We start from the raw sequence: 25,677 nt of genomic DNA, 5'->3' as shown, positions 1-25,677 counted from the left end.
CCTTCCTTCCTTCCTTCCTTCCTTCCTTCCTTCCTTCCTTCCTTCCTCACTGCCTTCCTTCCTTCGAGACACAATCTTACTATGTAGCCTTGGCTGACCTGGAATTCACTGTGTAAACCAAACTGACCTGAAACTTAAAAGAGCCACCTGCCTCTGCCTCCCAAGGGCCACACACTAGGATATTCCTCCTCCTTTCTAAGAGCTTGGAGCTCTTAGACACAACTGTGTGTCTATGGAAGTCATGCTCTAGGGTAACTGAGGCGATGAAGTGTGTGTGTGTGTGTGTGTGTGTGTGTGTGTGTGTGTGTGTGAGCACCCATGAGTGCATATGTGTCTGCACATGTCAGCTGGAGCACTTGGACACACATGCTGCTCAGGAAGCTGGCCAAGCTCAGCATACTATCACATCACCGTGGAAACAGAGACTGAGCTTAAAGTCACCAGTCCCGCAAACATAACATCTCTGTAAGCACGAAATGGACCTTTCAGATGCTAGGAAGGACACTTCAAGATGACCTAGGTACTATCTGTATCAGACAGTGTTACCAAGCTCCTTTTCACTTTCATTTGGCTTTTCTTAAACCTTACTGAATTCAAGAGGCAAGATTGGGGTTTGATTTTATAACAGCTTTATAAGTCCCACACCATAGGATTCCCTGTCTGAGTGGTACAGGTCAGTGGTTGTTAACATATTCACAGAATTGTACAGGAACCACCTTCTGGATATTGTATATAAATATTATCTATATGTTTGTGGGTGACCTAATTTTTTTTCTGTTGCTGTGATAAAATATCATGACAACAAGCAACTTAGGAGAGGAAGGGTTTACTTTACCTCACAATTCCAGGTTACAGCCCATCATAGTAGGATGTCAGGGCTTCAGGAGCTTAAAACAGCTAGTCATATCTCATCCACAGCCAAGAGCAAAGAGAAACAAACTCATGCATGCTTAGTACTCATCTAACTTTCTGTATTCTTACACAGTCCAGAACCCAAACCTAAGGAATGATGCCACCCACAGTGGGCTGAGTCTTCTCACATTGATTTACAGTAATCAAGACAGTCCCCCACAGGCTCACTTGCTCTAGATAAGCCCTCATGGAGGCTTTCTTCCCAGTGTGACTCTAGATTATGTTAATTTCACAGTTAAAACCGACTACCACAGAGGTTCAATGTTTTCCTATGTCTTGAGTATTCAGAGTAGCAATCACTAGTCTGTATAGTAACTTGAGTGTAGGACATTGTTACTTCTAGAATGTGCAGTTGTCCTCACTCCAACCATTGGCAGCCACCAACTGGCTTTTAAACTCTGCATTTGGACATCACATCACATCATATTCATTAATGGGATCGTATGATCCCTTTTGTTTCTGATTTCTGTTACCTGACATTTTCAGGGCTCATCTATCTTTCAGCCAGTATCAGTGTCATTCCTCTTTATGGCTGAAGCTTGTCCACTGGATGATGTACCACGTTTGTTTTCCCATCTGCTAATGGACACCTGAATTATCTTTACCCTTTGGTGATTGTATATAAACATTGTCTAGAAGTCTGTAAATGAATATATTTTTCTTTGTTTGACTGTGTGCCTACCTGTAGACTTGGCTGGTTCACTCTGTTTTTAGCTGTTTGAGGAACTGCTACGCTGTTTCCACCCTTCCTAGCCATGTGTGAAAAGGCTCCAGTTTCTGCTTATCCTTCCAGTCACCCAGTGGATGACTAGATACAAGGTGCTCTCTCTCTGGTTTTGGTTTGTGTTTCCTGTGTTGTTGGACATCCTTCAGGCATTTACTGGCCATTTGTATGTCTACTGTTCAAGTCTTTGGACCTTTTGTGAAGTCTGTTATTTATTGTTGAGTTGTGTGCGTTCTCTTTATAGTTTAGATAGAGATTCCTGGCATCAGATATTATTGACAAGTTTTCTCTTTCATTATACAAGCTCTTTTAACTTTTTTTTTTGTTTAGAGCATGTTGTTAATTTTATTAAGTCCTGTTTATCTGTCTTTTATGACTTATTTTTTTCTAGTTCTTGTTGAAAGATTATACTTCCAGCTTCCCATATGGACTTTGGAGGTAATTTCTGCCTCTAAAAGGGGTTGCTTTCCATCCATCTTTCCCTGTAGGCATTTTGGCCATCTACACAAGTGGGTGACAAGGTTCCCCTTGTCATGAATAAACATGGCCCTGCCAAAGATCAGACCAAGCATCCCCCTTCTCTTTCCAGCTATTTTTTAAAAATAATCTTAACAGTTTTAGTGTCACATTTATAAACCATTGTCTAACCCAAGGTCACAAAAACTTATTCCTGCATTTTCTTCCAAGAGTTTTAGCCCTTTTAAAAATATTTATTTGTATGTATATGAGTGCTCTATCTACATGTACACCTGCATGCCAGAAGAGGACATCATATCTCAGTATAGATGGTTGTGAGCCACTGTGTGATTGCCAGGAATTGAATTCAGGACCTCTCAAAGAGCAGACAGTGCTCGTAACTGCTGAGCCATCTCTCCAGCCCCGAGTTTTAGCTCTTATATCAGGGGAATGTGTTTGTAATGAACAGTCAGCAGCAGCCAGGGAGAGAGTCATGTCCATTAGGAAGTTTGTGGCCCTGTATGATCTGGGGTCCCTGCAAAAACCTCTTGCAATATCCTCACTTCTCTGTCACTGTAGCTGAGTGGGAGGGCTAACACTTGACTCCTATCCCTCAGCTTCTCCATGTATGGCCCATGTCCTCCCAGTAAGTCTTTGTCTGTCCCCGTTCCAGGCTGGTTTTCTTTTTAGACAGATTCTCACCGTGTAGTCCAAGCTCACCTCAGACACACAGCAGTGCTCCTGGATCAGCCTCCCAAGTGCTAAGAGTACAAGTGTAAGATACCACATCCATCTATAGGCTACTCTGAGAACATTGTCCTTCTGTCTTACAGCAGCGCCCTGAACCCATGAACTCTTGGCTCACACATATATACATGCCTGTCACACACATATTCCCAGAAAAGTCACATGGATGTAGATATCCTGACCAGCAGCCTCAGTGCTTAAGCCCAATAACAGGCTACAATCCTAAGTCTTCCTGGTCATATACTGATTCCAGGACACATAATTCTACCCCAGTGTTACTCCTAGATGTTTCTCCAGGAAGCCTGGGCCTGACCCCAGCCCAGCTCCTGCTGTGGGTCTCTCTGAAGTAAATCAGATATAATGCTTAAAAATAGCTATAACAGCATTGCTCACCTGGGAGACTGAGTCATTCCTGGTAGCTGGAATATTGACAAGAGTGATAGCTCAAAGCAGGGCTTATGTAGTCTATGCGATTCTGAGGATAAACATTCAGATGACAGCCTGGAGGAGACAGCAAGGCATATGTATCCCTGTAATCACATGGTATCTGACAGTGGGGCCACTTCAGGCATGGCTGCCCTCACTCCTACAGACCAGGTCTACCCAGCAGGAGGGGATGCTTATGCCATTCCTGAGAGTCAAGCTATCTGCAGCTTCTTTCTGTCTGTCTCCACACTGTCCCAGAGGCCTATAGTCTGGGAGTCAGCTGTCACCATGAGTAAACTGCTTCCAATACCCTGTGCCTCAGTTTCCTCACTTACAGAATGTAGAATGTCCCGTTCTACCAGTTTGAGGGTGCACTACAGACTGATATGGGGTCTGGAAAGTGTCTGCTCAGGCTTGACATTCCCTCGGGGCTTCCCCTTTCCCCAGCTCTTTCCTTGCCCACAGCATGTATCTCTCAGCTCCGCTATGTTCCATGGGTGGCCCTATCTGATGCCTTACAAGTTCAGATCAGGCCCAGCTCTTCTTGTCCCATATGCTCACCACCATCCGACAGCATCGATGCCTGAGTCAAAGCAGCTCGACCCTCCTCTTCCCTGTTCCTAGAGCCTCCAGGCGTGGAGATGAGGGCTTCTCGGAGCCTGTACTCTCACTCCTTTTTCAGAAACAAACCTGACTCTGAAGGCAAACATCTCTGGACTTTGAAGCCTCACAGACCACACTCCTTACTTACCACAAACTAGAGTTCACCAACTCCCAAAGGCAGACAGGGACCAGCGCCTGTCCTCATTGACTGGAGATCCTTGTGACAGTAGTGTGAGTCTGAGGCATTGTTTGGCTAGTTCTAGATTTCTCTTCACTGTTTAAAAGATTACATTTATTTGGGCCAGGCATGGTGTCACACACCTTTAATCCAGCACTTCTGTTTAAAGCCAGCCTGATCTACATAGTGAGCCAGGACTACACAGATACCTCTCCCTCAATAATTACTTTTTTGGTTTTTTTTTTTCGGGGGGGGGGGGGGGGGGGCATGTATTCCATGACATATGTGTGGAGGTCAGAGGACAACCTGCAGAAGTCACTGCTCCCTTCCACAATGTGGGTCTTGGGGATGGAACCCAGGTTGCCAGGCTTGGTGGCAGGCACCCTACCCACTGAGCCATCTTTGCCCTTTTGTTTTGGTGGTGGTGTTTTCAGAGAAATTTTGTGAAATAGCCCATACTTAACTAGAATTCATAATCCCCCTGCTGCTGCTGGAATTACAGGAATGAGCAGCATGCCCAGCTTCTCTTCACTTTTTAAATTTTAATTTTTGACAATTTTATATATGTGAATAGTTAATTTTAGTTGTCTTTACCCTGCCATTACACTGTCCCATCTCTGCTCTATCCCACTGAAACACTTCTTCCGAACAAGGCCCCTCCTACTTTCATGTCTTTTTGTGTGCATGTGGCCCATTGAGTTTAATTAAGGTTGCTTGCATGAGCATGGATAGGAAATTGTTTACTGCAGCCTAGGCTGCCACTGAAGAAGGTGATAGCCCCTCTCCAAGCCACCATTAACTGCCAGAATCCCTTCTGGGCCCCACCCCAAGCCTTGTACAGCTTTGTATAGTAACCATGGCTGCCATGGGTTCATGAACACAATGATCAGAAGACAACTCTTTGTAGCACATCTCCTCACCCTCAGGCTTTTGTCCCCAATTCTGCAACGTTCCTTGAGCCTTTGATGGGGTGATGTGTATGTTCCATTTAGGGCTAAGCACTCGAACCATCATTCTTTACTTTTAATTCAAGAAATTGCATGTATAGAAAATACGTGAATCATAAGCACCACTGTGGAGGGCTCAGTGTCAAGTGAATATGCCCTTTGGAGCAGCGCCAGGTCTGGAAACAACTTTCTCAGCCCCCAGCAAACCTTTGTCCAAGGACTCCTGGAGTGCTGAGCAACGTTTCTTCACATGCAGAGGCCAGAGGCCAACATCAGGTGTCCTGCTCTACTATTCTCAACCTTCTTATTTTGAGACAGGGACTCTCACTGAACTTGAGGCAGCCAGAAAGCCCAACACCTTCCTGTCTTTGCCCTCCACAGTGCTGGGGTTACAGACAATATGCAGCCACACATGGCTTTACATGGCTTCCAGAGTTCCAAACTCAGGTCCTCATGCTTGCACAGCATGCACTCTTACCCACTGAGCCATCTCCCCAGTCTAGTGTATGTCCTTTCCTCAGCAGGTGGTCAGATGGATGGCTTCCACCTTCTGGCGTTGTGAGTAGTGAGGCACTGAAGCACAAGGTTTTGTATAATACTGGGAAGGTATGAGTTTCCAGCTTGCTTTAGTTTTTTTGTTTCAGCTGTCTGGGGTCCCTTGCAACAACGTATGAATTTCAGCATCCATTTGCTGTTCAAAAAAAAAAAAAAAAAAAGCCACAAGAATTTTTCTGGAGATTGTACATGTCCTATAGGCTTCTTTGGGGATACTGTTGTCTTAACAGTATTGAGTCTATGAAGAAAGGGTGCTTTCCCAGGTTTTAGGGCTTTAATTTCTTTTGGTTTTGTGGTCTTCAGTGTACAAGCTCTTTACCTCTCTGTTTAAATGCATTCCTGTTTGTTGTTGGAAATGCAACCAGTTTCCTTTTTGTATTCTTCAACTTTGAGTGTTGATTTTGTGTTCTGAAGCTTTGCTGAATTCTTTTAATTACGCCTAAGAGATTTAAGGAATGTTCTTTAGACTTTTCTATATAAAGATTAAGTCCTCAACAAACTAAGATGGTTTACTTTTTCTTATCCAGTTTGGATGCCTCTTGTTTCTTTCTTTTGCCTAATTATTGTGGCTGGAACAAACAGTGCAAAACTGAGTAGAAGCAGGAAAGTAAGCATCCAAACACTAGCGTGATGGCACATACTTGCAATCCCAATAGGAGACTGAGTCAGGAGAAATGCAAATCAATACGGTCCTGGGCTACACAGCATGACCTTGTCTTGAGAGAAAGAAAAGAAAAGAAAAAGAAAGGAGAGGCCAGATGTAGCAGTGCTCACCTTTAAGCCTAGCACTCCGGAGGCAGAGTAAGGCAGATCAAGTGAGTTCAGGTTTAAGGTCAGCCTGATCTAAATAGGAAGTTCAGGTCAGCTAAAGACATGGTCTGAAAGAGGAGAAATGGGGGGAAAGTGTGCATTTTGGAAATGCTCAGTCCTAGGACAGGAGTAGAATAGATGATTTGTGCTTTTTAATACTTGGACCTTAAAGAGGAAATCCAGGACTCTTTTCACTTCCATCAGGAAGCTTGGGCTCAAGGAGCCACAGTGTAGATTTAGGAGGCTGGGTTGTCCTGAAATGACACAGAAAGAACCAGCCTCAAGTCCAAAGACCTTTCCTGTTCCTGGTCCTCTGAGCCCCTTGTCTTAAGCAGAGTGCTTTGACCAAATACCAACATGTTTTTCCCCCACAGAAGAAAAGCCGAAATGAGACCTATGGACAAGGCAGTGGCGTGGAGATCCTGGAGAACCGGCCCTACACAGATGGTCCTGGTGGCTCTGGGCAGTACACCCACAAGGTGTACCATGTGGGCATGCACATCCCTGGCTGGTTCCGCTCCATCTTGCCCAAGGCAGCCTTGCGGGTGGTAGAAGAGTCCTGGAATGCCTACCCCTATACCCGAACCAGGTGTGCCTGCCTCTACCTCCTCAGCATGCCATCTGCCGGGGGAACTCTGCAACATGTATCCAGGCACTCTACTGGCAGGCTCAACCTCTGCACCCCTGAAAGCGTCAAACTGTCTCGTACATGTCCTTTAATGGTTCACAAGTGGTCACATGCAGGAAGGGAAAGATGGCCCTGGCTGCCTGCCTCCCAGAAATGCCAGTGGAAGTCATGAAGGCAGAGCTTAAACAAGGGCTGCCATCTAGGAAAATTTAGGGAATGAACATTCACTAAGTTCCCATGAACAGAGATAGCCTGGGAAGAAGTGTGAACTGAAGGTAGACCAGATGGTCTAAGATCTCCCCTCTCTGGAATTCTCAGTTGCTATAGCAATGTTTAATGTATCCCACAGTAAGCAGGATTTTTCTCAGAACCCCAGCAAAAGCTCCCAACTTTTTGCCTCGTAGTGCTAGCTTGAACCAAGCGAGGGTACTCCCCTCTAGCCTCCCAGTGCTTCCTCCCCACAAACCCTACACCTGAAGAATGCTGGGAGCTAGTTTAGGATTTTAGAGAGCTCTTTTCCATCCCTGAGAGGAGCTGTTCTGTTGTCAGAGTGGGTTTCTTGCAGGTGTCATGTGCCAGGAGTGTCTGCCCAAATCCACTGTCTTTATAATACACTGCCATTGTAGCTGTGCATGCATTCCCCCACACCATACCCATATGGTTGCCTTATGTGGGGCTTCTAGAAGCTACCAACAAAAGTTCAGCAATTCTCATCTCTGTCCCTTTCTCACCTAAGCTAGCTTGTCTGTTCTTAGGACAAGATGGTAGTATGGGAAATAGCCATCACTATCACATCTCAGCCAAACCCCGCCCCCCCCCCCATTTGGTGATGTTTCTCCTGCTGTGAAGAGACATTGTGACCAAGGCAACTTATAGGAGAGTTTATTGAGGCTTACAGCTTCAGAGGATGAATCTATGACCATCATGGCAAGGAGCACAGCAGCAGGTAGGCAGTCATGGTGCTGGGGCAGTAGGTGAGAGTTTACACCTTCTTTACAAGCATGAAACGAAGAGAGAGCACTTTTGAAATGGTGTGGATTTTTGAAACCTCAAAGCACACACCCAGTGACATGCCCACTCCAACAAGACCACACCTCCTAATCCTTCACAAACAGTTTCATCAACTAGGGACCGAGAATTCAGTTATGTGATGGAGCTATTCTCATTCAAACCACCACACCACCTCTTCACCTTACTTATTTCCAGTGTGGTCCAACAGGCTGCTAACAGTCGTCCAGGGTGCAGTCCCAACAGATGTTCTTTCTCGCAGGTTCACCTGCCCCTTTGTGGAGAAGTTCTCCATTGACATTGAAACCTTTTATAAGACCGATACTGGGGAAAACAATGATGTGTTCAACCTGTCTCCTGTGGAAAAGAACCAGCTGATAACAGGTGAGCATGAAGGCTGAAGCCTAGCAGGCAGCATTCCCACCCCCAGACCACTCAGGCTGTGGCCCTCTGCCCTTGCCTGATTTCATCCTGAGAGTGGGTTGGAGTCCCAGCTGGGGCAGGGGCAGAGTGAGGCATACAGGCTTCCATGCACTTGATGTGCATGCCAAGTCTGTTGGCTTTTTCCTCCCTGTAAGTGTACATGTGTACTCTCGGGGTGCTGTCTGGCTAAAAGCCATTTGAGACTGCCATGCCGCAGGAGGGCTGCCTCATGTCATGTTGTCTGTACCTTGAGTGACCTGTGGTGTTTACTGCTTTGCTCTCCAGCTGATGTTACTGTGCAGGAGGCTGTCTTCATTTGTTAAGCTTTTGTTGTTTAGACAAAACAACAAATATAGCCCTGACTGGCCTAGAATCCACAGAGATCTGACTGCCTCTGCTTCCTGAGTGCTGGGGTTAAAGGTATATACCACTATGCCCAGCTAAATCTTTTTAAGGAAAAGTCAGAGATGGGGATTTTTTATGTGAAATTTCCTAATTCTTGGGCTGGAGAGATGGCTCAGAGGTTAAGAGCACTGGCTGCTCTTCCAAAGGTCCTGAGTTTAGTTCCCAGCAACCACATGGTGACTCACAACCATCTATAGTGAGATCTGGTGCCTTCTTCTGGCGTACAGGTGTATATGCAGGCAGAGCACTGTATACATAATAAATAAATCTTAAAAAAAAAAAAGAAAAAGAAAACATTTCCCAATTCTTAAACATTGGTAAAGGTGAACTTATGCTGTCAAACAAAACACATCTAAGGGCCTAACAGTTCTGCAGCCTCCTCGGTAGTGTCATCTCTGGGCACAGGTCTGCTTGCTTAGGTGCCTACCCTAGAGAGAAGGGACCATTGTCGCCTGGTTCTCCATCACCTCCATAACAGTTTCCTGTCCCCAGTGGGCATCCCAGTGGTCCCCAGAATCCCACTTCAGTCCAGCACCAGTGCTACATCGGCTGTTTCGGCCTCCCAGTTCTACTCCTTTGTCCAAAATGCTACCCTACTCTGGAAGGATTTCTACAGCCTTGTCTGTCCCTTACCATCCCATTCTTCATGAAAATTCTCTTCCAATTATCTCCTTGGTTCACCGGCCCACTATCCTGCACACGTAGACCATGATTTGTCAAGCCGATTTCAGAAAAAGCTACAAGATCCAGGCCAGATAGTATGGGCTGTTGTTAAAGTGGCGTGTAGGCCGAGATGGGAGGATCACAAGTTCAAAACCTGCCTGGACATCTTAGTATATGACTTTGTCTCAAAATAAAAAGTAAAAACAGGGCTGGTTTACATATATATATATATATATATATATTTTTTTTATAGTTTATATATATATATATATATATATGTTATCTTGGTGGTACGATGTTTAATCTAGCATGTGTGAAGCCCTAGGTTCAGTGAACCCCAGTGACACACACACACAGCATCATATATGATGAGCCCGGGGCCCTTCAGAGATTTAGGGTGGAGGATCTGGAAAGGGTGGATAAAAGTTAGGCAGACGAGATCACTTGCAGGGTGTCCCCATAGACATCATTGACATCGTCAAGGATCCTGTGCCCCCCAACGAGTATAAGACAGAAGAAGACCCCAAGCTCTTCCAGTCAGTCAAAACTCATCGGGGACCTCTCTCTGAAAACTGGATTGAGGAGTACAAGAAACGGCTCCTCCCCATCATGTGTGCCTACAAGCTCTGCAAGGTGGAGTTCCGATACTGGGGCATGCAGTCCAAGATTGAGAGATTCATCCATGACACTGGTGAGTATGTGCAGGAGTGGCCTAAACCCACCTATCCGCCTCCATTTCCACATGCTCTGATTGTGTACTTACAGCTTCCTACTAAAAGATAACCCTGTATTAAGTCAGGAGCCCCTAGAGAAACAGAGCTGATGGAATGAGAGAGGAGAAAGAGAGAGAGAGCGCAAGTGTGTGTGTGTGTGTAAACAGGATTTATTAGAGTACTGTACAGGCTGTGGTCCAAGTATTCCAACAATAGCTGTCTCCTGATGAAAAGTCCAAGAATCCAATAGTTTGTTTAGTCCATGAGGCTGAATGGTCTTCAGTATACCCTGGAACCCTGAAAAAGTAATGGCATTCAATAATGGCATTGAAGATAATGGACTTGCTGGTGACATTGAGGGCAAGCAGAAAAGTAGCAAAAGCTTTTTTCTTTCATACCCTTTATATAGGCTGCCACCAGAAGGTATGACCCCAGTTTAAGGTGGGGCTTCCCACCTTAAATGATCCAGTCAAGAAAAATCTCTCATAGATGTGCCCAGCTGATTGGGCCCAGTTACTTGTAGTCAAGTTGGCAAGCAAAAACAGCCACCACAAACCCCAGAGCCTGTGCCCATCTCCTCTTCCCCGCTCTTATCTTCACCATCCATGACCAGTGTCCCTGTTGTCCATACAGATGCCTCATACACTGCCCAGACATTCCTGACCTGGCTGGTATTTGATAGTGTAGCCTGCACTGCACCCAGGCCCCTGTAGACATCTGCCACTGGGGCCTCTAACTCTCAGGCTTTTCTTTCCTCTACCTGGGGAAGCCGAGACCCTAGCCGGGCCATAGCTCTGTCTCTTCCCAGGCTGGAAGGTTCAGTTGGCAGAGTAGCTCAGATATAGTACCCTTCACACCACATGGCCCTTCCCAGAGCAGGTCTCCAAGGAATAGGTGGACCAACAGATGCCTGGGAGCTCCTAGCCAAGGAATACTGCACAAGGTTTTTCTTCTCCTCCCTTGGAACCCTAGATTTATGATCCCACAGAAGCACCCAGCCAGTCAGCTTGAGACATCACAAATGAGGAAGACTTACTTTAGGCACCAATAGAGCCACACCACTGACAATATGCCCACCCTTGTCACACTGACTCATGATTACCCATAATGGGGGCACTGTTCCAAAGACCCCACATAGACTGGACCCAGAACAGACATTCTGTGGAAATGTCATTAGACAGCCCATACAGCATAGATGCCAGAGACTATGGAAAGGTGTCCATGCTGTCAGCAAGGAGCTGGGCTCTGGGGAGGGGGCCTCCCACCTAGAGAGGCAGGATGGAGTATGTACAACAACCTTGATGGTGAAGGGCAGTTTCACCAGCTCCGTCCCCACAGCAGCATCGCTAATCCATCATCGCCTGCTCTTTTCCCAACAGGCTTCTGCAAGATCCATGAAAGTTTAGTGGAGGTGGCAGGAGACTGATGGGATGCATGCCTGCAGTCTGTCTGTCTAACCTCGTAGCTGAGACTGACCTAAGAAACTCCCTGCTACTTTCTCACATCTCTAACTCTGAGACCTCTAGCCAAGAGGACGGTGTCATAAGAGGCAGCCTGGGTATCAGTCAGCCTGCCCACCCCGCTGGGCCTTTCCCCTCCTGTTTGTAGTCCCCACCTTCTGAAATGCAAGCACAGATCTCATCTCACAGGCAGCATGAGAGCTGAGAGGACTGTGGGGCTGCCCTGACCCTCTCCCTTCTCCACTGGCTTGCTGGGTTATCCCACCCCTTACTGTAATCTCCAGTATGGCCCTCTTAGGGCTTCTGGTTCTGGAGATAGTGGTTCCCAGGCTCTGTGGGCCCCATGCCCTCCTCTGTCACCAGTAACCCCTGAGATTCTGGCAAAACCCAGCCTCTTCAGCTTCCTAAAAGTCATCTCTTTCCTCAGAAAAAAGGACAGGGTACAGTTAGGACAGCTGGGACATGAGGTCCCACACTGTCATAGCGTTAGCATTGCCTCGCTGAGTCCCATTTTCCTCACCTGTGAGGTGTGATAGTGGCGGTTCTGCAGAGCTAGAGGCAGATCCTGTGAGCCTCAGTGAACATCAGTGTATTCACAAACACTCTGGGAGAGATCACTCCCAGACCTCTCCCAAACCTAAGCTGTTCTCATTGTGCCTGACCCCAGCTGTAGTGCAGTGCCAGGGAGCTTTTCCATTTGGTTAGAGTAGACTTTGATCCCCGAAGAAAGGCCCAGAAAAGGAAACAGAAGTTCATTGGTGTTGTGTCTGAGACCACCCTCAGGTGTAGGCAAGGGATATAGTCAGCCCTGGCTGAAGGAGAGCTCCATTCTGTTCCATGGGTGAGGAGAAGGCCCCGCAGCTGGCCTCTCAGAATGACTGAGTCAGGAAAGTAGGCATGGGACAGAGGGGGGCAAAGCCTAAGGATATGCCAGAGTTTAGCCTCTTGGAAGGCCACCTAGAATTCTCTGAGAAAGCAAAGGATGTGTGCCCTGAGAACCAGTCATCACTCCTCTCCAGGATATCCCCTGGAGAAATTCATGTACGTGTCAGAATGTTCAGAACCACAGACTAGAAAATTACACAGATGAGCCAAAGACCCATAAGCAGGAAAAGAACTAAGTAAAAGAGCATTTCAGATGCATCCATACTGTGCCAGAGCAAACACCACACCTAGACCACACAAGAATGTGGGAAAGGGAGACTCAGCCAGAGAAGCACATGGCAGGAAACACAGAGCTCAGCACACATGTGTAAATATCGCCAGCCAGACCATTCTAACACACTGGAGAAAACACATCTGCACATTAAACCCAGAAACAGAGGAAGCAACAAACCCCAATCCCAGGACCCAGGACTTCTGGATAGTGTTGGGGGTTGGTCTGGTTCTATGTATTTTAATCTTAATTACTGGCCCCCAAGATCTTGTTCCTGCTCAGAGGAGCACATTCTTATGTATACCTGTCTGTGTTGTATAACCTTACTCTACCTATTTTAAAGCTGATTGGTTAATAAAAATGTCAAAAGCGTGGGATTTGGCAGAAAGAGAGGTGGAATATGAGGTTAGAAGGCTGGGGTCAAGGGACCATGAGGAGGGAAACGGGATCAGAGGAGAAGGGTTAGTGTGGGAAAGGAGCACATGGCTGGATCAGCATGGAGGGAGAACATTATAAGTATTTTGGGACCATGGATAGGAGGTAGCTCAAGATTGGGGTTAAGAGGCAAAGTTAGTTTAGAGGGTTAATATCTGCAGTGCCCCAGGTAAAGGCTATTTTATAAAATACAATAGGTGTCTGTGTCTTTATTTGATTGATAATACCACATAATAATCATAGCCTAATAATAACTATTTATTAGGCCATATCTTTTAAATTTACCACAACACAGTAGAGAGGAGTCTGAGGCAGAGAGGAAAACCCCTGAAAAACCTTGACTCTGAGAACACTGTTGCTTTGCTGGTTGGTGTGGACATTAATGTTTTACTGCCTGTTATGCTTTTTTCTTTTTTTGAGACAGGGTTTCTCTGTGTAGCCAGAGCTGTCCTGGAACTCACTCTGTAGACCAAGCTAGCCTCAAACTCAAGACATCTAACCTGCCTCTGTTCCTGAGTGCTAGGATTAAAGGCATGCACATAGAATAAGGAAATGACTCAGTAAAATGCTTACCACAGAACTGTGAGGACTCTGAGGTTTAATTCCACATAAAACAACCAGACTTAATGGTGAATCCAAGTGCTGGGGAGGCAGAAATGGAAGAATTCCTGGTACTTGCTAGCACCCAGTCTAGCCAAATCAACAAACTTTATGTTCGATGAGGGACCCTGCCTCAAAAAAATAAGGTAGAAAAACAACAGAGGAAAGACACTCAGTGTCTTTGACCTCTGAAAAGACACTCAGTTGACCTCTGGCTTTCATACACAACACACACACACACACACACACACACACACACACACACAGAGTTGGGGCTGGGAGAGAACCCATTTTAAAATCTGATCTTCTATGGGAAATTCAACGAGAAAAATATAGACAGGAGACTTTTGAAAAGTCCAATGCCACTTTCCCTTGGGACATCTGACCAGAGCTATTACTTTACAAGGCTTGCCCTCTAGGTGTACAGCTACTGTCAGCTCCTGAGGCCACTGGGAGCCAGGGTTCTAGGTTGACAATAGGGAACCTGAGGCACATATGAACAGTGAGTCTAGCCTGACCTACATCTTTGCCCAGGGGCACACTGCCTCTGATATGATCCCACCTCTGTCCTCTGGCTCTGTGCAGGCCTGCGGCGGGTGATGGTGCGGGCCCACCGGCAGGCCTGGTGCTGGCAGGATGAGTGGTACGGGCTGAACATGGAGAACATCCGAGCACTGGAGAGGGAGGTACAGCTCATGCTGTCCCGCAAAATGGCCCAGTTTTTGGAGGAAGAAGGAACCTCAGAACTCTGCAAGGACAGCACTGCCCAGGACCAGGCATCTGGAGCAGCCTCTGAACCCAGCAGCAGCAATGGGGAGCCCCTGGGGCGGGGCCTGAAAAAGCAGTGGTCCACCTCCTCCAAGTCCTCAAGGTCCTCCAAGCGAGGAGGTGAGCTAGGTTCCTACCTTTGGATGCAAGGCCTATCTTTCCAGTTTCCAAGGTGGCCATGCCACTGCTGTGTCCTTGTCGCTCTGGGTCTTTCCTGTGGACATAATGGAGCTAACTTTTTGGAGCCTTTTACTTTCTAACTGGTACCAGGTGGGGTTTCACCAGGTGAAGCTGGCCTTTTCCACCCTATAAGCACCAAACAGACGGCCTTTGACTGAGGAAATCTTGGGAGTGAGTCCATGGAGACTCCCCAGTGAGAGAAGATATTTTCAAGGGATCCGATCCTGGACAACAAGATGAAGCAAGGTCCCCTCTGTGCAGCCAGTCCTGCCCTGTAACCCCCTGTGTGGCCAGTCATGCCTCTGTAACCAACCCCCTTCTAAGTCCAGTGCACCTGGCCCTGGGCTTACGGTGTTGGAATGAGATGAGTAAAAGCATGGTCCCCCATCTCTTCCTACTACCCTGCAACCAGTGCTCTATTTGTCAGCTCTGATGTGGCCACATCTAAGGAGTTGTTTATGGTCAAGTTCAGGGCTCATCTGAGCTCATGTCCTAAGCTCTCCCTGGACAAGACTGCATACTATCATGAAGTAGCAGAGCACTCCCCTGGAAAAGGCCAGACATTCTGCCCCTAGTTTCTTCATGTCTGTCTATGGCAAACTTTTCTGATGGTGCCCACCTAGCCTTCCAAGTTGCCATCACAACTCCCTACCTGCTGTGGCTGGCTCAACAGAGCCCTCTGCAAGCTAGATCATCACACTGTGGTTTTGCCTTCCAGCCAGCCCCTCCCGACATAGCATCTCAGAGTGGAGAATGCAGAGTATCGCCAGGGACTCTGATGAAGGCTCAGAAGAAGAGTTCTTCGATGCACAAGGTAGGCAGGTAGCTCCTACAGCCTGTGGGCTCTTCCTGGGCCAGGTAGGAAGAAACACTGTCCCAGCAGACAGCCTGGGACTTGGGAGTAGAACACAGAGAATGAGATGCAGTCACTGGGAATCCACCTCCTTTGAGTCTAGGGGCTTAATTACAAGTCAGGACTCAGGGCCTGGAAGGAAGGTACCATTCTCGTAAACCCCGACCTCTGACACATGATTCTACTGAAGCGTTTCCCAGGTGAATTTATCTCCTTAAGAAATATGACTTACAGTATCCTAAATGTGCTTGCTTTATTGTTTGCTGTTGCCTTTCTTCATTAAATGCAAAGTAATATGCATCTAATGTAGATACCGTAGAAAAAGCAATAAACAAACTGGACAAACTGCCCATTTTCCCACTAACTGCAAAATAAGCACAGCCGGCACACAGCCAGTTGCTCACCTGTGCTGGAAGATGCAAGCAGTGCCTCACTCACATGGAACCACAAATATGCTTTTAAAGAAGCCAGAGGAGCCAGCATGCAGGCCCAGAAAGAACAATGGGTCCTACTGCCTGCTGGCAGCACAGCCTATCCCAGAGCATGCAGAGGGTAGAAGCTCAGAATGATGGGAACATGCCCACAGCCGAACAGCAAGGTCCTCTCATTCTGCCACCATCAGGTGGAGGAGCAAAGGAGCTGCCCAAGTGCTGCATCTTAGTTAACTGGATAGCCAGACCTACGGGGAGAGAACTTGGGGAATCAGTGTCCAGCGAAACAAAAAAGGAGACGGTTGACTTGTCTGGGAAGTCGACAGCCTGGAAAGGGGTGGCAAGAGGCTCCTGAGCTAACCTCGGCACTTGAAAAGAATGGAGAAGGGTGTCTTTGGTGCCTCACCCCTCCCAGCTGGCTCTTTGTCCATACATACATAGAGGAAATATACATACCTAGTGTTGGAAAACTGGGGCAGCAGTTTTTATCCTTCCTAATGCTATGACCAGTTAATACAGTCACTCATGTTATGGTAACCCCAACCATAAAATTATTTCATTGCTACTCCAGAACTTTGCCATTGCTATGAACCATAATATAAATAACTGATATGCAGGATATCTGGTCTGTGACCCCAAATGGGGTCGAGATCCACAGGTTGAGAACCACTGCTGTAGGGACAGACACAGACACCAGAGCAGCAGGTTTCTCTGATCCTGCCCAGGAGCCCAGCCTCAGCCCAGGGAGGAGAGGGCCAGCACTGAGGGTGTTCCTTGAGCCTGGGAGCAGTTCTGGAGAAGCAAAGATGAGATCCAGTCCTGGGCTTCAAATTCATAACTGCATCCTCACTGAGCTGTTTTCTGGACTTTAAACATGAGCTGCAGACAGATAAACAAAGACAATGGTAGATCTGTAAAAGGGAAGGAAGAGCCACCATACCCTGCAGAGCAAACGAAGCTCAGAAGCACAGAGCTGTGAGGACAAAGGCAGCCAGGCACAGAAGACCACATAGTGTGTGATCCTGTCACTGAAAATATCCAGGAGAGGCAAAGGCCTGGAGGAGAGCGCATAATGCTATGAGGCCTAACTGCTTGGGCCTGAGCACAGGTTTTCCATTGAAGGTGATGAGAATGTTCTGGCATTAGATAGTGATGATGTCTGCACAGCATTGTGAATATACTAAATGGCACACTAACATGGTGTGAGGGGGAAGGAAGGCCAGGTGGTCTGCAGCTGCCTGGCTGTCCTCTCAAGACAGGGAGGGATAAGACAGCTGGGTACAGTGGGCATGTGACTCCAGGGGCACAGGAGGCCCAGTGTGTCTCCACCCCCACTCAACTCCCTCTTTCTCCTCCAGAGAACCTGTACAACAAGGAGGAAATATACCCCCAGGACATCACTAAGTGGAACTCCAATGACCTCATGGACAAAATGGAGAATCCAGAGCCTGAGGACCCACAAGGTAACCAGCCTTGGGGGTGAGGGTACAGTCCACTCCTGTCTTATCCAGTTCCCACATAATGGTGGGACCCAGAGGCTTGTGGGACCCTTGGGCCAGAGCTCCCCTTTGGCTCCCAGGTGTGCACTGCACCAGCAGTTACGAGTGTGGCTTCTGTATTGCAGATGGTCTCTATCACAAGAGTGGCTCTGAGTTCAGGGTGGCCTCCAGCGTGGAGCAGCTGAACATCATCGAGGTGGGTGCCCACCTGGACACTAAGAGACCAAGGATGTGGGGAGGGTCCTGGGTGCAGAGGACAGAGGCAGAGATCCCTGGAGCCTTCTAGCCACATTTGGCCAGACATTAACCAGAGAGGCCTGGAGTCCCTTTCCTTGCCACTTTTCTGTGGAGACACCAGCCAACCCTATGTGTTCCTGAGAACCAGGGACCACAGACAGCCCCCAAGGAAAACCTTGACCAGGCTCCTCCTTTGGGAAAATAAATGAGACCCTTGTAAATTCCAGAGAGGAAGTAAGATCTGCAGCATATTCTCATTCTTTCGGTGGAAAAAGAAGAGAAAAGGAAAGAGAAAGAAGGGAAAGAATCCAAAGCTGCCTAGGCAGAAGTGATGTGGCTGTGGCTCAGGGGCCCTTTGGGCCAGGCAGGACTCAGTGCGTCCAATAAAGCTGTCTTTATAGAGCCTGTGTCCACTTCGGGGGTTCTTTGCTGGAGCTCGCGCCCCTTCCACCTGCAGGCTGTCAGAGCTGTTTGCACCAGGGCAGGAGCCAGGCTGGGCTGGGCTTGTCCCATGCTATGGCCATAATCACTGCCCTGCTCTGTCTCCAGGCTGCTCAAGGTGGAGGTAGCACCTCCATGGGAACTCTGGCTCCCCTGGAAGGCCTGGGAGAGGCAGGTACACCTCTTCCCCTTCTGGGGTCTTCTGTTTTGAGGTCTGAGGTGGAAGTGCACTTTTCTAGAAGGGGTAAAAGGTGAGGGCAACCATTGTTAGTTGCTGCTAATGTTAGACAGGGCAAGCAGAGGCCCTCCTGACTCAGCGCACACAGCTCTGACAGCGCTGCCCCAGGAGAGGGGCGGGGCCTGAGGCTTCGGATCTGCCATGGGATGTGCATCTTGAGTTGCCCAGCTAATTCTGGGCACTGCCATCCAAAGTCAGACCCTTCCGCCGACGCTAGCCCCCAAACCGAAACCTCCCTTTGTGAAAGGGTGGCTTTGCTAGAAACACTGACTGGGGTCTGCCCTGGCTCTCCATAGCTGCACTGACCATGCTTGTGATCTCTGCTGCCACTAGAGTCCAGGGCAGGGTTGGGGGATTCCTGTCTTAGGTGGAGGGTAAGGAAAGCTGTGTTTGTGGGCCTTCGGGTATCCCTGAAGGGCTAACCAGTGAGGGGTCCATCCAGATAAGTGCACAAGAGATAGTGTCACCAGCCCAGTCCACCTCTCCCCAGGTGACAAGGTACAGCTGGACTCACCTCCCTGAGAGGCTGCCATAGACATCTCTTCCATAACTTTGTGCTCACTGTATTGGAGAAGCCCCTGCACTTGATCATGATGGGAGTGGCCACCATTCCCTCTGCCCAGGCCAGCCTGTGGTGGGCAGTCCCTGTATACATAGCTCTTCCTACCCGAGACCCTGGAGGAGAGCAAGCCCAAGACTAGTCTCTTTTACTCTCTTCCCCACCTAGTCCCACACCCCTGGACATAAAACATGGCTCAACAGATATAAACCAGTGGTCGTTCTCACACACATACCAGGAACTCACTGGACATTGAGGAAAGGCCTCTGGGAATAGGGCGCCACAGCCTGGCCTTCCAGGAGAACTAGCAGGGGCTTTGGATGCTATTTTGTCTTGTTGCTGATGAGCCATATGACTGAGTAGTGCCTGGGCCTCTCCACCCTTCTACCTTGTCTATGAGAGGAATAGCTCTGTAGCTCTGTGCAGTGTATATTCTACGGTCTCACTTTGGCTGCATAGCAGTATAGCAGGCCAGTAGGAAGATAGGCTCTTGACCTGATCTTCCTTTCCTGCTGCAATATGCTAGGACCCTGCCTCTGCCAGGATATCTCTGTTCTTAAGGACCTTGTTTTTACATTCTAGAAGTAATGGGGTTTTGGACTTAGTGAAGAGTGAAGAGTGAGGAGTGGAGGATCTCAGAGTGAGACTACTTCCCTTGGCCCTGACCACTCCTAACAACCCCTATGACTCTGTGCCAGCATGGCCTGATTGATTGGGTCAAGCCAGACCAATACCTAAAAGCAAACACACAGGAGGCATCCAGAGGCCTGGTAGCTCAAACAGAAGCTGCTGCCTGAGACCCTGAAGAAGGTGGAACTGTTGATTTCTCTGGAAAATACTTTTCCTTGAATCTGCCGTGACCCTGGTCAGGCCACACTACTCCTTCTCCAGTCTCTAATCCTTGTAGGCAACCAAGGGGGAGGGGCCGAGAGTGTGAACCCCAGACCCCAAAACCAGATAACCAAAACCCATGTCTCTAAGGCGGGGAATATAGCTCAGGGGTAGAACATTTGCCTACGACATTTGTGAAGTCCTAAGTTCAATTCCAGCACTACAAAAACAAAGAAACTAGGGCATCTGGGGCCTGGCAAGGAATTCATGCCCACCACTGCCCATGCAGGATGAGGTGAGCCAGCCACTAGCTGCGCCACCCTCCAAGATTCACGTGCTGCTGCTGGTGCTGCATGGAGGCACCATCCTGGACACAGGAGCCGGGGACCCCAGCTCCAAGCAGGGTGACACCAATACTATCAGCAACGTGTTCGACACCGTCATGCGTGTGCACTACCCCAGTGCCCTAGGCCACCTAGCCATCCGCCTGGTGCCCTGCCCACCCATCTGTGCTGACGCCTTCGCCCTCGTCTCCAAGTGAGTGGCATATGCTTGCCAACACCCATCATGCCCCACAGGGAGAAGCAGCAACACACTGTCCCCACCTCTGGCCCTGAGCATTGCATGGCTCCCCAGTGTTAGGCCCTCTATCCAGATGGTCTTTTCCCACCATCCATCCCCCTCAGCCTGGAGGCAGCAGAGCCTGTGCAGACAAGATAGGTTCAGATTCAAGGAGGACAGTCCGCAGGCTGAGTCCATGATTCAATTCTAAAGAGTGGGCATGCTGTCCTGCCTTGGGATATGAGTCTACTCAGTGGCCCTGGCCCTCTGAGCCTGCTCAAGGCCTCCCTGGCAGTGTCTCCATGAGCACTTTGGGACAGGCAGCAGCTCTGTTTGGCTTGCTTTCCACATCAGGGGAGGGTTTTCGGGTCAAGTTGAGTTCACCTGCCCTCTGCTGACCCAGCCCCTTCCCCCCAGCCTCAGTCCCTACGGCCATGATGAGGGCTGTCTGTCTAGCAGCCAGGACCACATCCCCCTGGCTGCCCTGCCCCTGCTGGCCACTTCCTCACCCCAGTACCAGGAGGCAGTTGCTACAGTGATTCAGCGGGCCAACCTGGCCTATGGAGATTTTATAAAGTCCCAGGAAGGTGTGACCTTCAACGGACAGGTGAGTGGTGTCAGCAGGTACAGAAAAACTTTTCAGGGTGGGCTGACCAAAGGACCAGGTTGTGGGGAGCAGGGGGTTGCCTTTCCCAATTAGCAGCCCAGCAAGTATGGTGAAGACTTAGGCCTCTGCCCTCTTGCCTTCAGGTCTGCCTGATTGGAGACTGTGTTGGGGGCATCCTGGCATTTGATGCCTTATGCTACAGTGGCCAGCCAGTGTCTGAGAGTCAAAGCAGCAGCCGCCGGGGCAGCGTGGTCAGCATGCAGGTACCAGAGCAGGGGCAGAAGGTGGGGCATCCTTTGGTCCCAAACCTCCACTAAGGCCTGCTGTTTTTTGTATGCCACGGAGACTGGCTGCCTTTCCTGCTGAAAGCCACCAAGCCATCAGCTGACCTGTGCTGTGTCCTACAAACAGTGTGCCCAGCCCAAACCTCAAGGAGCTGACCAGGACAATACCACAATTTTTGCTCTGTCTATTCTGTCCATTCAATATGCCCAAAGCCCATGAGACCCAGCAGGAGTTCCCTCTGGAGCAGGAGCTGAGAGGGCTAGGAAAGAGATGGAGAACAAAAGCCCTGGGTCTCAGGCTAAGTCACAAAAGTACCCAAAACAGGTCAACAGCAACCTGAAAGCATTGAAAGTGTACCTCAGTATCCCCCCAGGAGACAAGATGGGAAGGACACAGGTTGCTGGTGTGGGTGACCACAGGTGGCAGACTGGAGCTTGGGGTCTGGAGAACCATTGCATGTGTTCGAGCCCAGAGAGCATGGGGCTTCACACACCAGGGGCTGCGTTGCATGGCACAGCTCTGGCCCTGGGAGGTGGGCACTCCTCTTTGTCTAACCCTGATGTCTTCCTGGTGTAGAATGGCTTTCACCTGGGAGAGATAACTGTGTGCCAAACCAGTCCTGGAATGGAGGCTGCTAGGACTTAGCCAGTAGTCTGAGGGGCAGTGGGAGACAAGACTTTCTCCTCTGGTTGGGTGAGAAGCCTGCAGCTGGGCAGTGGCCAGCAGGCCTGCAGTCAGGAGGGAGGGTCTCATAGAACACTGAAGAAGGGCCTAGGCCAGGGACCACCTGGCAGTGAGCCTCCATGGCCATTCCAGGACGCTGACCTGCTGTCCCCGGGCATCCTGGTGAATGCAGCACACTGCACCGGTGGCGGTGGCGGTGGCAGTGGCGGTGGCAGTGGTGGAGGCTCCAGCCTGGAGAGCAGTCGGCACCTGAGCCGCAGCAACATTGACATCCCCCGCAGCAATGGCACCGAAGACTCCAGAAGGCAGCTGCCTCGCAAAAGGAGCGATTCCTCCACCTATGAGCTGGACACCATCCAGCAACACCAGGCCTTCCTGTCCAGGTAGGGTTTGCAAGGCTACTAGGATGAGAAAGGGCCCAGCATGAAGGAACCAGGGAGCTCCTTTGGCAGTCCACATGCCAAAGGCATGTGTGGGGTTCTGGGAGTTACTGTTTGGAGGATTTCCCACTTACTGGGTGCTATGGTCCTATATACAACAAGGGCCACCCTCAGCCACTGGAAACATTGTCCTGAGGGTGGGAGTGAGGCAGAGTCAGGAGCAGTGTGATCCCATCAGGGCCATCTCAAAGGCAGTACACTCCTCTAGAGAGGCTGTGACCCGCTGTCACTAGGAGTGTCCTTACAGGTGCCGGGTAGCCCTGCACTCAGAGCAGCACAGGACTTGGTCCCTAAGCGACCATGAGACCCAGCCTGACCTTAGTGAAACTGACCCTGGGTGACATGCACACCCCCCACCGCAGCCTCCACGCCAGCGTCCTGAGGAATGAGCCCAGCTCCCGCCGCTCAAGCAGCTCCACGATGCTGGACGGTGCCGGGACCCTGGGCAAGTTTGACTTCGAGATCGCCGACCTCTTCCTCTTCGGGTGCCCACTGGGGCTAGTCCTAGCCTTGAGGAAAACGGTGATCCCTTCCCTGGACGGTGAGAGCCCTGCAGACATAGGACAGGCTACATGAGCTGAACAGGGCCCTCCAGGGATCATTCACAAGGCATGGTCACATCCCAGCCCTTTGACTATCTCTACCCACCAAAGGCCACTGCCCTTCCCTGCCTCTCCAGCAGCTCAGCCACCTGCCCATCTCCTGAAGCCTACTCCTTCAGACCTGTCTAAGGTCCCCTGAAACAGTGGGGATACACGGCAGGGTAAAGGAGGTCAGATAAAACAGACCCAGTCTCTGGTTCAGGGTCCACCCGTAGGGACAGATGTGGCCATAGCGTCTCACAGTCCCTGGAGATGAGGTGGCATCCTAGAATTCCAGAAATCCCTGATCTGTGCCAGCATTGACCAACAGCACAGGCCCCAGAGGTGCACATGATCCCCACAGTGGCTGTCATATCCCCAGGGGCAGAGTGGAAACAAGCTCTGGGGGCTTAGACAAGCCAAGAGCAGGTCAACTGTGGGATTAAAGTGAAGGCCCTAGATTCAGTGCCCACCAATGAATGCCCTTGCTGCTGCTTGTCTACAGGGTAGCAAGAGCAGCTGTTGGTGAGGAGGACTCCACAACTGCGCATACCCTGGGGCAGCTGTCTCCTGCAGGATAGGGCTGTCCTCCTGCTCAGCCAAGCCTCGCAGATGTTCATACACATGCAGAGAACATTCTGTGGGATGCCCTGCCTCCCCAAGGAAGAATAAGTTAGAATTACACATGCTGGTGTGAAAAGGCCAAGTTCAGAAAGCCTATGTGCACTCATGGATGTGGATTAGAAGGGAGGTGCCCAGTTCCCAAGGAAGGCACCCGGTTGACACTCACAGTGCCAGGATGCAGCCTAGGAATGGGCAAGCACTGCTGGGGCGACTTGAGCCAATGTGCACCTGTGATACCCAGCCAAAGATGCATGTGGAGCCTTGCAGGGGAGCCTGGGCAGAAGGAGCCCTCCATCTGCTGTTCAGCATTCCCTCAGTGCCAAACTGTGGTTCTTACCCATGTCACTATCATCTTTGTAACTTAAAAAAAGAAAAGAAAAGAATTGGAACAAACTTGTAATCCCAGCCCACGGGAGGCTGAGGCAGGAAGAGTTCATGCTCAGTACAAACAAGGGCTACATAGTAAGACCCTGTCTCAAAAAATAAATCTCTTTATTAATAAAGGGACAGTGATCCACAAAGATCCCAAATTTATAAAAACAGGCTAAGGAAGCCTGGGCCTGCTACCTACTACCCAAACTCTCCTTTCTCTGCTCTCCACCTCCCCCAGTTTTCCAGCTTCGGCCAGCATGTCAGCAAGTGTACAACCTCTTCCACCCTGCGGACCCTTCAGCCTCCCGCCTAGAACCACTACTGGAGCGGCGCTTCCACACCCTGCCACCCTTCAACATCCCCCGATACCAACGCTACCCGTTGGGGGATGGCTGCTCCACACTGCTGGGTGAGGCTCCCCAGGAAGGTGGGGGGTGATTTTTCAAGTTGGGGATAACTGCTACGTCATAGCCCCTGACATACTGTGGGTCTTCTCAAAGGGAAGCAGAGGCAGACACCTGTCCCCAGTGAACATCTGTCCCACTGAGGTGCAGTATAGTCATGTCTCCAGAACCTTGTCAGGCAAGACTGATTGCTGTCAGAGCCTTCTGAGGGGTCCCAACAACAGCCAGGGCCATGCTCCCTTCCCTCCTGCCTAGGGCCTTCAACCCAACAGGGAAAGGGTTAACGACCTTCTACAAGTTGGGGATATTGTACACTGGGCCCATAGTGGTAGGCGGCTGTCTCAGAGATGGCTGGAAGTATGGGAGGGATCACCCTCAGAATGACCCATCCCCTTGCTCCAGTGTGTATCCTGGCATCTTGTCCTGTCCTGGTCCTCGAGGAGCCTTGTTTGTGTCAGCACATGTGCAGATGGCCCACTTGAGTGTCTGTTCTTGTCCTCTCTGCTCTCTTCCCGTCTGCCTCCAGTCGAGACCGTGCAGAGAAACCCAGAGCTGGTCCTGGAGGGCGGCCCCCTGGCCCCTCTGCCCCATGGGGACAGCTTCCTGGAGACCAGTATCCCTGTTCCCGCGCTCACCTGGCAGGATGGGCCCCGCCAGAGCCCGGGCTGTGCTGAGTGTGTGTACCCCCATTCCTGGTGACTGATGTCTGCTTGGCTGCTGCCCCTCGGTCCTCTACCCCCCTCATGCCCTCTCTGGCCACTCAGAGTCTGTGGGACTTTGGAAATTAATCTTGGTGCCCCCTTTCTCTAAACGATAACCCAGAAGCTGAGGCAACCCTAACACAAAATGGTCACAGCTTCCCAGAGATGGATAGAGGCCGCCCCAGTGTCAGCCAGCATATGACTTTTGAAGGGAGCGGATGTGACAACAGGGTGAAGCCTCAAGCAACTAACCCTGCACCTCAGCTAGGAAAATACCTTAGTGTAAGGAGTTGGGGCCTCTGGGTCTCACTGCCTCCCTTCTTGAGAATGCGCAGACCTTCTGCTATGGCATCCAGACTGGTTCCTTCAGCTGAGCCCTGCTCTGTCCTGCCTACAACTTGGACCCTCAGTACCTGCCTTTGTCTTCAGACACCATCAAGGACCAGCTGTAGCCTATGTGTGAGGGCCACTCTGGGGTCTGCTTCCTTCTCAGTCCTCAGCCTATACTCGGCATCCCTGGGAAGCTGCCCAA

General features: G+C 49.8%; 1 protein-coding gene across 8 annotated transcripts in view; it reads left to right on the top strand.

Annotated features, from left to right (window-relative positions):
- Pitpnm2 (phosphatidylinositol transfer protein membrane associated 2) overlaps nt 1–25,677 on the top strand; it is a 100,663-nt gene that overhangs the window by 67,775 nt on the left and 7,211 nt on the right. For 5 of the 8 annotated variants that reach the window (XM_055606278.1, XM_055606274.1, XM_055606276.1 and 2 more), the window contains 14 exons: nt 6,733–6,947; nt 8,257–8,378; nt 9,949–10,176; nt 14,435–14,737; nt 15,516–15,611; nt 17,440–17,544; nt 17,706–17,776; nt 20,176–20,423; nt 20,865–21,054; nt 21,198–21,317; nt 22,156–22,406; nt 22,826–23,004; nt 24,279–24,449; nt 24,971–25,120. In XM_055606278.1, coding sequence (XP_055462253.1) covers nt 6,733–6,947; nt 8,257–8,378; nt 9,949–10,176; nt 14,435–14,737; nt 15,516–15,611; nt 17,440–17,544; nt 17,706–17,776; nt 20,176–20,423; nt 20,865–21,054; nt 21,198–21,317; nt 22,156–22,406; nt 22,826–23,004; nt 24,279–24,449; nt 24,971–25,120 — 2,449 coding nt within the window. Of the gene's footprint in view, nt 1–6,732; nt 6,948–8,256; nt 8,379–9,948; nt 10,177–14,434; nt 14,738–15,515; nt 15,612–17,439; nt 17,545–17,705; nt 17,777–18,044; nt 18,220–20,175; nt 20,424–20,864; nt 21,055–21,197; nt 21,318–22,155; nt 22,407–22,825; nt 23,005–24,278; nt 24,450–24,970; nt 25,121–25,677 lie in introns of those variants that run through there. The other 3 variants (XM_055606279.1, XM_055606277.1, XM_055606281.1) reach the window with 2 other exon arrangements.

This window comes from Psammomys obesus, unplaced genomic scaffold (genome assembly GCF_907164565.1).
Source record: "Psammomys obesus unplaced genomic scaffold, mPsaObe1.curated_primary_1811, whole genome shotgun sequence".
Classification (NCBI taxonomy): Eukaryota; Metazoa; Chordata; class Mammalia; order Rodentia; family Muridae; genus Psammomys; species Psammomys obesus.
The sequence above is the reverse complement of the archived record's forward strand: the minus strand, read 5'-3'. Positions and strand labels throughout refer to the sequence as shown.